The sequence below is a fragment of the Trichogramma pretiosum genome, unplaced genomic scaffold, assembly GCF_000599845.2.
Source record: "Trichogramma pretiosum strain Unisexual culture from Peru unplaced genomic scaffold, Tpre_2.0 scaffold122, whole genome shotgun sequence".
NCBI lineage: Eukaryota > Metazoa > Arthropoda > Insecta > Hymenoptera > Trichogrammatidae > Trichogramma > Trichogramma pretiosum.
The window spans coordinates 89,100-105,285 of NW_019640796.1; the positions used below are offsets into that span (position 1 = coordinate 89,100).

Here is a 16,186-nt window from a genome sequence, read left to right on the forward strand (position 1 = left end):
GCTAAATAACGCAGATTTGTATCGCATTTGTCTGGCGGCCACAGATTGAGCGTGCGTCGAGAGAAATAGATAGTACATTTCTCGTATTTCTCAATGTCCGAAGTTATTAAATTCAATTGACTGTTCAGTTTATCAAAGAAACATATAAAATAAATAAATAAATGAATAAAAGTAAGTCTTGATTTTTTTCATTCAAAAAACCACTCGATCATCGAAAAAATATCTCATCCGTCAAACTGACAATAGTCAGCGCGCGAGTACGTGAGATGCACAGCTAAAGAACATCAAAAAGATTCAGCCCTTTGATGTCCGCTAACACTACTGTTTTACAAAGCTGATTTGTGCATAAATACATATTTGCCGTTCGAAGAAAAATAATATTCGTAGACAGCATCTGAATGAAGAGAGAAAAAGGAGTCGAAAGCAAAAAATCTGTATTAACATAAGCTGACTTTGTTTTCCGAAAAAAAATGTGAACGTTACTTTTTTTCGGAATCGCCGTGAAAAAAAGTACATTGCGGAACTCGAACAAAATACTAAGCCTCTCACTGCAGCCGTTTTTCCTTTCTTTTTTTTTCAATCATTTCCAAACGCAACACACGAGTCGATAAAGAGACAAAAAAAACTCACGCGTGAACATACGAGTCTCACGTCGTCCGAAAAAACAAGCCAAATCTCGAATAAAAGCATAATAAAGCAAAAGACATTTCGTTTATGCCCTCTCGCGTGTATGCGCGGATATAGCGGTCGTTTGGCTCGCCGGCCCGTAGTTCATTCGCGGCTCGCATGTAATGCTATCATTTTTAAGGCCATTATTCCTACGGCAAACGTTTTAATCATCAAAAAAAAGAGTTAAAAAAAAAAAAAGAAATAAAGAGGGTCGTATTATACGCGAGCTGCTAAATGAAGTTTACCCTCCTCTCGCGTCCCTACCCTTATACTTTATATAATAATAATAATGATGATCTCGACGCGGAAAATTAAGTGTGCAGTGCGCCCGAGCATACCTTCGCTCCCGCACCCACACACACACATTTATACGTGAGGTAATATACGCAGTGAACTCCAAATCGCATTACTCGCGGTTTAAAAAATGTATGTCAACTGTGGGTATGTATACGTGTGTATAGATATATTCATTATATAGGGGACACACACACAAGTGACTGCCCCCGCGGCGATGCGCCTCCTTTCATAAGTGGATTATTTGTATTCTTTTTTTTTCGTCCTATCTTGTACTTTATTTTTTTCGTGCCACTGCTCGCGCACGCGCGCGATAAGCTGCGAGAAGAATAACGCACACACAAAAAAAAAGTCATCAAAAAATCACTATCACGGTACGATTTATAAAGCTCGATATGAAAAATTGCTATCGAGCTAAAATTTTCTCGAAATCACTGGCTGCGATATATATCCACCGCTTCGACCGATCTCGTGTAATGTATTTTTCGACTTTCGGGCTTCCAAGGTATGTTTTACATACATCGCATACCTGCGCAGCCCTTTGATTCTATATATACATAGACAGAAAAAGGCCGGAGGGCCAAGGGGCGCGCATATAAATGTTTTTAAAAATTCCATTGGTTACGTAAAACGGAAGCTCTCGCGCATCGATGATCAACTCTAAAAACGTCGAAGCGTCGGTATTTTTTTTTTTTTTTTTTTGAATTTTCATGCGATACTATATACACCACTTTCCGCTTTATTTTCTCTCGTACGCATTTATTTTTTTTGTGCGTCGATGCGACGCACAAACGCGATGGATTACATTATATACACGTATATACACGCACAATGGGCGGAGGAATTTTTTTCTTCGCTCCTCTCCTACACTCAACAACCCCGGTATTTTCCATAATGAAAAATTTTTTTTTCAGCGTGACGCGAATGTACGCACGGAAAAATAACGAGAGAGAGAGAGAGCTCGCAATTTCAGCAGCGGCCCGCGTTACAACTTTTTAATTCGGAATTGTTTCGACGCGGGGCTCTATAGAGGTGAAAGAGAGAAAAAATGCATATATTTATATGAGAGTGAGAGAGAAAAATGAGAAGATGTCAGGTTTACTTTTACACGCGCGTTCGTACGTATGTATATGCACATTCCATTATTTACTTTGTTGTACCATATAGCGTACGTATAAACGCCTTTTATCGATCGTAAAAGGCCGTAGTAGCCGTGGCGCGCGAAAAAAAGCTAAAACGCGCGCGGATGCAACAACGTGCAGTCCATTAGACGATTAAGCCCCCCTGTGTGTTGCTGTGTGTGTGTGTATGTGTATACACGAGGAATGCAATTTTTCAATTTCTCTCTCTTTAAGGTAAAAATGGAAAAAACGTCGATCGCGTCGCATCATCATCCCTCTACAGCTACATTTTTTTCTATATATATATACTTGTAAAAACGGGCAGCGTTCGCGTGTTTTCTTTTTTTTCTGCGTCATCGTCGTCGTCGTTGTTGTTGATGTTCGTTGTCGTCGTCGTTGCGAGACAGCGCCAACTTCAGGCATGACGTCCGAGGCGCCGCGCGTCGTACACGATTTCGAGACGATTTGACCAGTTTTTTTCACCCTTTTTTACCTTTATCCCCCCCTTTTTTTTGGATTATTTTTTGGTACGAAAAACGTGTGTGTAATATCGAGTGTTGTGGATCTTTTTTTTTTTTTGGAGGTGCCCCTTGTCCCCTTTATCTTAGACTCGCTCTCGGGGGCTGCTGCTGCTGCTGCCAAATTATGAGCGTGCCAGGCTACTGCGATCTCGGGCGAGCCTTCAAGGATGTCTTCTCGACGGGTTTCGCCTTCGACCTGTTCAAGTTCAAGATCGGCAAGCCGATCAAGGACGTCAAGGCCGAGATCGACGGCAACTTCAACTTCAGCAGTCAAAAGGTTCATAACCTTTTTTTTTTCAATACGTGTATAATGTAAATATGTACGTAAATTTTCATATAGACCGTCGGCGGACTGTCGACCAAGTACAACACCGACGGCTACGGCAACCTGATGGCCAAGTACTCGAACGCGGGTCCCCTCGTCGGCGAGTACAGCCTCAACGGGGTCGTGCACGAGGCCGTGGACGTGAGCGCCGGCGTCTCCTACAACGTGCCCGACTCGTTTCACTCGGTCAGTCTCGTCACCAAGTTTCACAATTCCATGCTGCACGCGGGCTGCGGCGTCAGTGAGTATTAAAACAAATAAGTAAAAAGTTCCAACGAGATAATCTATTTTTTTTTTTTTTTCGTCTCGGCAGCAATCGACTCGGACCGAAGCCCGGACCTGGTCGGCTCGGCGGTGGTCAAGCTGCAGAACTTCCTCGTGGGCTATCAGAGCGGCTTCGACACCAACACGTCGCGGGTGACGCGCAACAACGTCGCCGTGGTCATGGACGTGGACAACGTGGCTGTTCATCTGCGCTGCCTGCAGATACCCCGGGAAATCGGCCTGTCCGGACTTTACAGAGGTGAGCAGCAGCAGCAGCAGCACCAAAAATAGACTCGTTGAAACGACAAGGTCACGGATTTTAATCTTTATTCGCAGTGAACGAGAACCTGAACGTGGCGTTCGACGCGAAGATGGCCAAGAACGAGGTGGCGACCCTGTGGACGATGGGCGCCGGCCTCGCCATGAAGCTCGACGACACCACCAAGCTACGGGTGAAGATGGACCGGGGCCTCAATCTGGCCACGAGTCTGCAGCTCAAACCGATGGAGAACGCCCAGCTGACGCTGGCCTTCAGTCTGGACTGCACGAATCCGACCCACGGCAATCACAAATTCGGCCTGGGCATCGAGATGGAGGCTTGAGAAAGGGAAGCGACGACGACGACGACGACGACGATTCACGGCTTCGTGTTATATATATTTATACATATGATAGAAGCGAATGCGTGAAACGAACCGAAAAAAGATGTCGACGTCGTCCATTGTGCGATTGAATAAATCATTGCGATATATTTTATTTTATTCTTTTGTCTTCGATGCGTTACGTGACTGACTCTACCCCTCGTATTTCTTTTGTGTCCGCCCACGCGGGTTTTATATGCAAAAAATTGGAAAGAACGAACGAAGAATAATAATATAAAACGAAATAAAATAAAAGGATGCATTTTGTAAGCCCCGCAGGCAAGAGAGAGAGCAAACGATCTAATCCCCCTCTTTGAATTTCATGAGTTATGTATACGTAAGCTCGCTCTTCGCTGTCGCATGTCGCATGTCAATTTAAGCATCTTCTTACTCTCGACAAAAAAAAAACGTTACACTTTTTCCTCTTCAGCGAGGAAGAAAATCGAGGAGATCGCTCGAACGAGCTCTCGGGCATTTGCATGCCGATGAGCTGTTTTTTTTTTTTTTATTTTCTTCGTTCGTTCTCCGATTTATTTTCCGCCGTGTATACGAGTCGCCGCGCTTATATACTCTTTGATAGCGAGAGCTAATTCGAATCGAACTTTGAGCGTTTCTTCTAATTAGTTCGCGATGCTGTAAAAAAAAAAGAAAGAAAAAAAAGAGAGAAGTAGAAGATGCCTGTGTGAAGAGGGAGAAAGAATTCAAGAGCTAAAACGAGGCAGATGAGCTGCTCGTCGCATTAAGCGGAGAGGGTGGAAAAGAAGGTTTTAAGCGCGTGTACGTATAAGAATATGTGTGTTATATATCTATAGTAGCAGCAGCAACGAGCCGCAGTAATTACTGCCTCGCCACTCCAAAGTCGTAAACTCGACGTTATTACGTTCTTCTTTTTTTTTTTTCTTTCTTGGCGGGAACTTTTCGCGCGCGTCTGAAAAAACTCGTAAAAAAAAACGTATGTACACGTACATACGGAATGGACCTGCGTGCACAAGAGGCACCTGTGTGCCACGAGGGAGAGAGAGAAAAATATTAACACTGCAACATTTTTCTCGGTCGTCGCAGTTATTTTTTTTTATACGAATTTCACGCGTATACTTTGTACGTACTACTCACCCTGTGCCTCGGTACGGCGGGCATGCTGCTCGTCCTGCCGCGCTGCCTCGGTGGCAATCTCGACGTCGACGCCGCCGCGGCGTTGTTGGTCGTCGCGCCGCCGGGACTCGTCGGACTGGGACAGGCCGGACTGCAGGGCCCGGCGGGACTGAGATGCTGCGAGGCCGGCGACACCGAGCTCGGCGTGCGGCTCGGGCTGCGCGGCTGGGGCGACAGGTGGCCCCAGGGCCTGCCACCCTCAGCCTGGAGAAATCGATGCAGATCGGGCGTCGGTCGGGCCACGGCGATGCTGGAGCTGCGTCGACGCGACGGCGTGGGTGATCTAGGACCGCCGTCGAAGCCACTGCCACCGGCCGACGTGCCCGAGGCGGAGGAGAGTTGCTGCTGCTGTTGTTGGCGATGATGGGCTCGCACCTCGATCTCGCTGCTGCGACGCTGGAAGGCTCGTTTGGACCATCTTTGTTGCTGTTGCTGTTTGCCGAGGTTGTTGTTGATGCTGTTGTTGTTGTCGTTGTTGTAGCTGTTGCTGTTGTTGTTGTGATGATTGTGATTGTGGGCGAAGTTCAAGTGATCGAGGCCCGAGCGGTCGCCCTTTCTGCAGCAAATAACCAAGGGATATCGATCAGTATATATTATATATATAGCTGGCAATAATCATAAATCTAAATCATATGTTTATGTTATTGTCGCTTAAATTATAGGCGCTCGACTCGACTGGTATCGAGCATTTGTGCGAGAAATCGCCAGTTATATACACGCGTTACTCGACGCGCCACGGCGTAAACAGAGAGCGAATTCGTGTGAAAGTAAAAATTTCGAAGACTAAGTTCCGAGCTCGAGAGTACTCCAGAAATGGCCGACCACGTCGATGATATTTCCAACGATGGTTCTACTTCGGTTCGCGAGGGACGCGAGAGCATTGACAAAAATGTCGAATTTTGGGAAAAACTGAAGAAAAAATCGGAGGAAAAAAGGCCTCGACTGAGCGTCGGGAACCACCATTGCGGGAACTTGTACGAAATAGAACAACGAATGGACGTCTTCGATTTTTGCGACGGTGGTTTTGATGACTACACCGATGATGACTATTTTGATAGAATGCTTGAATTAATTTCTACGAGTGATGATTCGGAACAAGAACGATCAACGAAGAAGGACCACGTCGTTCGCGATGTTTCAGAGATCGCCGCCGAGGCCGGTTCCGAAAGTTATGGCGACGACAGCAGCAAATTCAGTCGCGAAGTTAGCAGTAGCGACGAATCCCTCGACGCCTTCCAAGAGAAAGTGAGGTCGACGGCTCGACTCCGCTGCACGAGGTCTGCCGGAGATACATCGTCGAGCTGTTCTTCCGGATCAACGACGAGAGACATCAGGGGGTGACGATCGACGCGAGAGACAAGCGGGGCAGGACACCCCTGCAGTTGGCCGTGGCGAATCTCCAGCCGAAAAGCGTCGATGTACTCTTGGATCGTGGCGCCGATCTGTCCAGCTTCGTCTTTCCCAGCGAGGATTACTTCGCCGAGGGATTCGATACGGACGATTTCCCGTTGAAATCGGCGGACTGCTCGAGGTTCGACGACTCGACGGAGGATTGGCATAAGCTGCTGAGCAATCACGAGCCGTGCGCCCTGTACTTGTGCGAGATAATGACGAGCGGATTCGTCCAGCGATGGCCCCGGGAATTTTACAGATGCATATTCTTGAATAAATAATGAAATACTTTTTTCTTGCTCGAATTAGCCATTATTTTTTTGTAACTAATTCTATGTTTATTATTTCAGACTAAGAAATTGAAGAATTTCGAATTTTTTAAAATTATTTTTATCAATCTTGGAATATCTTTGTTTTCGTGCTGGATTTTCGTTGTATGACTATATGAAATTTTATCACGTTAAAAATAAATGATTTCATTAATTAAATAAATTGTACGATGCAACTTATGCAGCATTTAAATAACAAATAGGATTCTTGTTTTCATTCTAAAAAGATACTACCCACATACCATGAAAGCTTCTTGAAAGTATTTCGGAAGTTTCCAAGAAAGTTTTGGAATCTACCAGGAAGCGTTCATGGAAGCTTTCAAGAAGCTCAAAATGTCCGCGCCCAAATGGTCTCAGAAAGCTTTCATGAAAGATTCCTAAGAGATTTCATGAAAATTTTCAGAGACCTTTCTTGAAAGTCATTTGAAAGGTTTTCAAATAGTATACTTTGCACCTAGGGAGTGAAAAACTGGAAAGTCTCAGAGCACATGTAATTTATTATCCGAGACGAAGCCGAGGTTGATAATTACGAATGAGATAATTAATTTATCCTAAAGTTCACAGATTAACATATCCTATTATATTATAATATAATATAATATAATGTATAAAATACCTTATATAAACGTATAATAATATCATGTTTACACAGTCAAATTTAACTGATTGAGAAGTATTTATACTTTGAGTTTTTAAAGTCCAAAACACCTTTTCAATCAATAAACAATTTAACTCAATTGGTTTACTGAAATTCTCAAAGAGCGAATCAATTCAAGCTAAAATTTATGCATTTATCAACTAATATTTATATTAAATCATGTAAAAATGTTTTCATTTATAAAACTTACTGTTCTTTCTTTATCACCTATTTCTGGCCCTCAAAACATGTAAATTCACTCCAGATGAGTGTCAGGAATAGGTGAAGAGAAGGGATATGTGAGTTATACAAATAAAAATCATTTTCATATTATTTACATCAATATTTATTGTTTGGTACGTTAATTTTAGCTCAAATTGGTGCGCTCTTTAAAACATACACAGCAAACCAATTGAGTTCAATTGTTTATCATTTGCAAAAGTATTTAGAATCCACAAAAGTTCATGTACAAATATTTTTGAGACAGTTAGACTTGACCGTACAAGGCCTGATACCAATCAGTGGTATTTTAAACATTATGTTATATTATATGGGCTTTATAATGGTTTCCAGGGCCCATTGGAATGAAGTAACCATAGGGGGCTTCATTATTATGTACAAGAAGACCCCCAAACAACTTTACAAATTAGCAGTCAAGGAGGAGAGGAGTACTTGTATAAAAATTTCCTATTACCCACTTGTGAGCTCGATAAATTTATGTATACGCCACCTGTTGGCGATTTATGAAGCTAAAAACTTGTTCGGAAGTATCTAGGAAGCTTTTTGAAAGTTCCACTGAAACATTCGAAATAACCTTTCAGAAAACTTTCATAAAAATTTTTAATAAATTTTCCTGAAAGCTTCAATGAAACGCTCACTTATAAATCTATGAAACCATCGTCGCAACCTTTCAGAAAACTTTTAAGAAGTTTTCATGGAATATTTCTGGAAAGTTTCCTGAAAGTTTCTCGAAAGTTTCCGTGGAGCTTCCTTCAAGCTTTTATTGATGCTTTTAGAATGGTTTCATGGAAGCATCCCTGGAAGGATTAGAGAAGCTTCCTGAAATTTTAAATGAAACTTTCAAAAAAATAATTTGAGAAACATTTTTTGTAACTTCTCAGAAAACTTTGCGAAATAATCCATGAAAACTTTCTAAAAAGCATCCTGAAATTCCCTCACAAGTTTCCGTAAAGCTTTCTTCAAGCTTTTATTGATGCTTCTATAATGGTTTGATGAAAGCATCCCGGGAAGGATTAGGGAAGCTTCCCAAACGTTTTGATGAAACCTTCAAAAAATATTCTGTGAAATCTTTCTTGCAACCTTTCGGGAAACTTCCGAAAAGATTTTATGAAAGCTTTTCCTGTATGCTGCTGGGAAGATAAAAAAAAACTTTCTGGAAACTTTCTGAAATCTTTCATGGAAAACTTTCTTGAAAGATTTCACGGGAAGCTTTCATATTATGTGGGTACCTATTTTATTAAGACTTTTGCTTTTTTTATTGAAAAAATTGCAGAAAATATTTCATCGAAGATGTTGATTAACGAAAATAAGAAAAAAGACTTTTTTGTCATCTGTAGAAAACTTCGACTTCGGGCCTCTAACGATGTTTAAACGGCGGTCTCCAAAATTTAAAAAAATTTCATTTTCGAGAATGATAGAAAATCATTTTCCGAATTGTACCTTTGAATCGAAAGAAACAATACTTAATTATACTAATTTAATTTTTTACTGCATATTTAACGTATCAAAATGGAAATGTATTTTTACTCGTTCTATTTATGCAAAAAATACTAGTGTGAGTTCTCACTGCACATCTTCATTTGCCAATTAAATGGAGTGATGGAAAATTAATGAATCTACCAGCGCGAACTCGTTGTTAATTATCACTTTACATTGTTAATACATTGAATGGGAACATTTTTATTGATGTGAATTTAAATAATTTTTTTATTTTTGTGATAATTTTAACTTTTATCCTATACTCATTCAATCCTATCCAATTATAAAAATATATCTTACAAAGGTCTCGGTAAAGGCATGCGAATCGTAATACATCGTGTCTCTCAAGAAATGAAAAATAGGAAATGAATAAATAAACCACCCGCTCTGCTACCAAATTTTCCGTGTAAGGATAATAAGTTATTCGCTTAGCCAAGTCGTTGACAAAAAAATAATTAACTTTATTAATGAAAATTCTCGTCGGTAATTCGAGACTACTAGTTGGCGTAAGAGCGAGTGACGCGCGACTGGGTCGAGATCTAGATGAGCTTTCAGGGTCTAACTTCGACTGTTTCGATCGAGCAGTTCGATCGAGTACCGAGGCGATACGCACAAAAACAACATCTCTTACCGTTATTCTCCCATCAAGCACCCGACACAGTCGCGCCCTTCATGCCAAAACTGAACAATAACTAAACAGATATCGATCAGCATATATAATATATCTGTGGTGGAAAGGGCTAACGAGATAACTCCATTTTTCGTGTTTTCGAGAAAAACGCGTTTTAAGTTGCGCCCAAGGGCCTAGCTAGACGCGGACGACTAAAGATCTGTACCTATGATATTTTTACCTATTATGAGGTATCTTTTGAACTATGTACTTGTGAAATTAAAAGACGCATCATAGATACGGAGCAAAAAATATGGACTTATCTCGTTAGCCCTTTCCCCGCTTAGCAGATAAGTCCACTTTTAGCGGTCACACTTTTTTCAATATCGATAATTTCGCTTAGTTTGTGACCAAAGCCTCACTTAATGATTTAACATTGATAAAATAGCTCATTTAACGTTATACTGGTGTCAGATCTCAAATCTTGCAACGAAAAAAGGCCACACTGAAAATTGCGAAAATGGCCCCTCGTGTATCAAATGTACCAACTGTATAGTGAAATTCACAACATTCGAAGAGTGTGAGAGCCATTTGTATGTTCGAATATCATTTTCTTCCATTTTCAAATCAAAGTAGACTTTTTATCGTATTTTGGAGCTCGCAAAGGTGGACTTATCTCGTTTGGCCCGGAATCATTTGCAGCAAAATGAACTTATCTCGTTAGGCACGGTGTTATATTGAACGATAGGTGCTCTTTTCAGCTTTTGTGACACTTGTACCTTTAAAGTAGACATAACATATAGGTAATTCATGTCATAAACTCGATTTCAAAAAAAATGGAGTTATCTCGTTAGCCCTTTCCACCACAGATATATAGCTGGCAATAATCATAAATTTAAATCACATGTTTACATTATTGTCGCTTAAATTATAGGCGCTCGACTCGACTCGTATCGAGCATTTGTGCGAGAAATCGCCAGTTATATACACGCGTTACTCGACGCGCCACGGCGTAAACAAAGAGCGAATTCGTGCGAAAGTAAAAATTTCGAAGACTAAGTTACGAGCTCGAGAGTACTCCCGAAATGTCCGGCGATTTGTCATTACTTTCATCATTTGACATTAGTTCCGACTATGGTTTTACTACGGATCACAGAGGACACGAGAGCAATGGCAGAGATGTCGAATTTTGGAAAAAACGTAAGAACATATATACTCGACATGGTGTGGAGTACTATTACGACGAGGTGATCGAACTAGAACGACGAATTAACTTCTACGATCGCTTCCCTAATAGTCCTTTCAATCTTCCTTGGTATCTTTCCAATTCTTCCGATTCTTCCGATTCTTCCGATGATGGTTCGGAACAAGAGCGATCAACGAAGAAGGATCGCGTAATTCGACATGTTTTAGAGGCCATCGCCGAGGCCGGTTCCGAAAGTTATCGCGACGACAGCAGCAAATTCAGTCGCGAAGTTAGCACTAGCGACGAATCCCTCGACGCCTTCCAAGAGAAAGTGAAACTGTTGAAGTTCCTGCGGGCGCGCATCGATTGGAACGTGAAAAAATCGAGACGCGAAATTTATCGCCTGCTCGACCACTCGGCCACCGATTGGCAGGGCCGACTCCCCTCGCTCCGCGACATCTTCCAGGACGACGAGATCGAGCGTCTCATGTTCGATCACGACGAGGAGGAACCCGACCAACGAGTTCCGGCGAGAAAATTCATCGAGTTCGTGATCAGCACCGGTTACAAGGACGAGCCCAAGCTGGACGAGGACGAAAGGCCGATACTGCGCCGCACCACGCCGATACATCTCGCGGCCCGACTCGGCGATAATCGGGCCGTCGTCGAGCTCTTCAAGATCTACGACAGGTACGACGCGAATTACTGCGACGAGGACGGCCTGACGCACTTTTATCTGGCCTGCCGGGCCGGCTGTCGCGACGTAGTGGAGAAATTTCTGCGACTCGGCCGGGTGGATCCCAACGTGGCCCCTGAAAAGGGCCCCTCGCCGCTGCTCCTGGCTCTGACCGGTCGCCGGGACGAGGTGGCCCGTCTGCTGCTGAGACACGGCGCGGATCCCAACGCGGCCAACGAGGCCGACGGCTCGACTCCGCTGCACGAGATTTGCCGGAGATACCTCGACGACGACTTCGTCGAGCTGTTCTTTCGGATCAACGACGAGAGACATCAGCGGGTGACGATCGACGCGAAAGACAAGCGGGGCAGGACACCCCTGCAGTTGGCCGTGGCGAATCTCCAGCCGAAAAGCGTCGATGTACTCTTGGATCGTGGCGCCGATCTGTCCAGCTTCGTCTTTCCCACCGAGGATTACTTCGCCGAGGGATTCGATACGGACGATTTCCCGTTGAAATCGGTATCTCGCGCTCTGAGCATCGTCGCTAGTCTCGAGAAGAGAGGCTACGAGCTCCAGTCCAGCGACGCCCTGACGATCATAAAATTCTTCCACCAGCACGGATTGTTCCGTGCGGATTTCGACCTCGACGCCTATCTGCGTCACCACAAACGTTTCGCGAAGAAGGCGAAGAGAACGACGTTCGGACCGCTTATGTCCCTTCACGACTTGTTGCTGTTGCCGCTCGACGAGGCGGAACAGGTACTGCTCGAGGCGGCGGACTTCTCGAGGTACGACGACTCGACGGAGGATTGGCATAAGCTGCTGAGCGATCACGAGCCGTGCGCCCTGTACCTGTGCGAGATAATGACGAGCGGATTCGTCCAGCGATGGCCCCGAGAATTTTACAGATACATTTTTTTGAATAAATAATAAGGTACTTTTTAATTTTTCTTTTCTCGCTCGAGTTTGCAATTTTTGTTTTTTTACTGATTCTATGTTTATTATTTCAGACTAAGAAATTAATGAATTTCGAATTTTTTAAAATTGTTTTTATCGATCTTGAAATATTTTTGTTTTCGTGCTAGATTTTCATTGTATGACAATACAAAATTTTATCACGTTAAAAATAAATGATTCAATTAATTAAATAAATTGTACGCTGCAGCTTATACAGCATTTAAATAGCAAATAGGACTCTTGTTTTTATTGTAATAGCCAATAGCCTCTTTGAATCGAAAGAAACAATAATTAATAATACTAATTTAATTTTATACTGCATATTTAACATATCAAAATGGAAATGTATTTTTACTCGTTCTATTTATGCGAAAAATACTGGTGCGAGTTCTTACTGCATATTTTCATTTGCCAATTAAATGGAGTGATGTAAAATTAATGAATCTACCTGCGTCAACTGGTCGTTAACTTTCACTTTACATTATTAATACATTGAATGGGGACATTTTTATTTAAATAATTTTTTATTTTTGTGATAATTTTATATTTTATCCTACTCATTTAATCCTTCCTATCCAATTATGAAAATATATCTTACGGGGGTCTCGGTAAAAGCGTGCGAATCATAATAAATCGTGTCTCTCAAGAAATGAAAAAAAAAAGGAAATAACGCGCAGTTGACTGGTCAAGTGAAAATCTTACATTACATGGAAATAAAATTAACGAGATAAATTGTATTTTTAAATGTGCAACTATGAAGCAACTGATTGAGCTTTGAAAAAATATTTTAGAAAAGCTAATGGCTTATTTATATTTACGCTTCAACAAATAATGTAACTACACTACATCGACTAAAAAAATCCACTCGTTGCAGAAAATCGTGCGATATAAAATAAGCGCGAAGAAACGTCTGAAGTAAATGGTAAGCTTGGTTTATTGATACGTAAAATTACGATCGCCTGATCGTTTCTTAACTCTTTTCCTATTTTCATTCGCCAATTATCACTGAGTGATGCGAAATCGATAAATCTGTTTGCACAAGCTCGTTTTCAATTATTCATTAGGTTCAAATTTTCTTATTTTTATATTCGTTCGTATTAGATGTATTAAATATTAAGCGGTCATAATTTATTATATTATTATATACCTACAATTATATTTACAAAATTATCGATGCATTTACGTAACATAGCAGCCTAACAATTTTTCGTCACGTTTTGTGTTCAGCGAGTATTAAAATAGTTCCGTATGCAGTTGCAGACTGACATTGCCGCGCCACGCGTCGAGTCGTTCACTGCAGACAACGCCACGCCGAGGAGAGTAAACAAAGAAAGATCGCCTCGATCACATTTCGTGCGGGGTCTGCTGCAACGAGCGCAGAGACTCTCGTGAAAAAAGAAAAAATTAATTTTACGAATCGCGCGAGTGATCGTGCGCACAACGATGTCGGGACATTACGACTGTGTGTACGACTCCGTCGACTGGTCCAGCGCGGGCGACTATCTTTATCGCGAGAGGCTCCTGAAAAATTGGACCATGACCGACTGCGACGACGACGACGACGAAGCGTGTCGAGCGCAATTGCAAACATTGAAGAGCCTACGGGACGAGGTTAGAAATTGGGACTTCGAGTTCGATCGACTGGAGCTGCTCGACCGGCTCTATCCCCTGGTCAAGGATTGGAAGGGCCGACTACCTAACCTACGCGACGTGTTTCGCGACGACGAGATCGAGCGTCTACTTCTCCAAGCGGCGAAGAATTACGAGAGATCCAGGTACAATTATCGCGGCCAAGTGTTCATCAAGTTCGTCGCGTGCACCGGCTACAGGAACGAGCCCGAGCCCGATCTGTCTCGGTCGCGTCGCGCCACCACCGCGCTGCACTGGGCCGCCACGCACGATCACCACGCCGTCATCCATAACCTCTTCGAGATCTACGGCCGTTTCGACGTCAATCACACCGACGAGACGGGCTTCTCGCACTTTCACGCGGCCTGCTTCTTGGGCCGCGACGACCTGGTCCGCAAATACCTCGAGGCCGGCCAGGACCCGCAGTGTCGGGCGGAGCGGGTGGGCTCGACGCGATTCGCGCCACCGCTGCACTGGGCCGTGCTGCGCGGCCACGCCAAGGTCGCCGAGCTGCTGGTGCGCGCCGGGGCCGACCCGAACGCGGTCAACGACCACGACGGCTGGACACCGCTGCACGTCGTCTGCAAGTGGACGCGCGACGACGCCGAGCTCGTCAAGACGTTTTTCCGTATCAACGACGAGCAGCAGCGGATGTTGCAGGTGGACGCGCGGGACAAGTTGGGCCGGACGCCGTTGCAGTGGGCCGTGGCCCGGGATCTGCGCGCGACGGCGGCCTACCTGCTGAGGCGCCGCGCCGATCCGAATCTGGCCGACAACAACGGCTGGACGCCTCTGCACATCCTCTGCCACAGGAACAACAACGACTTTTTGCGCGCGTTCTTCGAGATCAACGAGGAGACGAATCGCGAGGTGCGGATCGACGCCGCCAATCACCTGGGAAAGACGCCCCTGCATCTGGCCGTGGAGTACGGCCACGAGGATCTGATCGGATTGCTGCTGAAGAAGGGCGCCAATCCGAATTTGGGCGACAAGGACGGATGGACTCCGCTGCACATGATGTGCAAAAAGCGAGACCTGTCGAGATTCACGACGATATTTTTCGAGACGTGCCGAGAAATCGATCGACGGGTGGAGATCGACGCCGTGGACAAGTTGGACCGTACACCGCTGCAGTGGGCCGTGGCGAGTCTCTTTCCGAACGTGGTGGACGCGCTGCTGGATCAAGGCGCCGATCTGGCCAGCTTCGTCTTTCCCAGCGACGGCTACTTCGGCGAGGAGTTCGACTCGCACTACCCGCAATTGTGGATCAAGTCGAAACTGCGACTGGTGTCACGGGCGCTGGACGTCGTCGAGCGTCTCGAGCGCAGAGGCTACAAGCTGAGCCGTAACGACGCCCTGACCGTCATGAAGCTGTTCGCGAAGCGCGAGCTGTTCGTCGACTCGGAGCGATTCGAGAACGGGCGCAACGACGAGATTTTCGCCAGTCAAGCCAAGAGTCTGATGATGAACTCCAGTCTGTCGCTGTACGACCTGATCAATCTGCCGCTGGAGCAGGCCGTGAAGTCGTTCACGATCGCCGATTACCTGGGCTTCGAGCGAACGGATTACAAGTACGGCCAGCTGCCCAGAGTGCTCGGCTGCGACACGTACCTGTGCGAGATACTGTCGAGAAGTTTTTTTCGCCGCTGGACCCTGGATGCTTTCTGGTCGCTGACGAGGTACCGACTGCCCATACTCTGTTGCACGATAATCGTCGACAATCTGATGAACGAGGATTTGTTGAAAGTATGCCTTGCGGCAGAGATCTATGCGTACGGACAGAGCTGAAAGATGTGATTGCGTTCGCCAAGGTATTTTAACTTTTTTTCAACTGTTCCAAATTATAGTTTTTTATTACTATTTTTTAATTTTTTGTTATTATTGTATTTCAGGCAAGGACATCAAGGAATTTCATAGTTAATTCACGGTTAATAATGTTAAAAATATGTTTGTTAGTGCGCTGTGTTATCATTATGTGTCAAATAAAAATTTTATTCCATAGATATAAAATTATTGAGATACAATGAGTATTCAGCATTTTATTTTAAAAAAATAATCAGGTAA

The 16,186-nt window shown here is 44.0% G+C and overlaps 2 protein-coding genes across 3 annotated transcripts in view; one reads left to right on the forward strand and one right to left on the reverse strand.

Annotated features, from left to right (window-relative positions):
* The window catches only part of LOC106656365 (ubiquitin carboxyl-terminal hydrolase 36-like), an 89,519-nt gene that overhangs the window by 52,309 nt on the left and 21,024 nt on the right, over window positions 1–16,186 (reverse strand). For both annotated transcript variants that reach the window (XM_014377310.2, XM_023458127.1), the window contains one exon: window positions 4,949–5,543. In XM_014377310.2, coding sequence (XP_014232796.1) covers window positions 4,949–5,543 — 595 coding nt within the window. The remainder of the gene's footprint in view (window positions 1–4,948; window positions 5,544–16,186) is intronic.
* Window positions 13,871–16,089, forward strand: LOC111693467 (ankyrin-2-like). Its single transcript, XM_023458123.1, has 2 exons — window positions 13,871–15,933; window positions 16,015–16,089. Exon 1 carries the CDS (start codon window positions 13,937–13,939, stop codon window positions 15,908–15,910), a length of 1,974 nt encoding a protein of 657 aa, XP_023313891.1. The 5' UTR covers window positions 13,871–13,936; the 3' UTR covers window positions 15,911–15,933; window positions 16,015–16,089.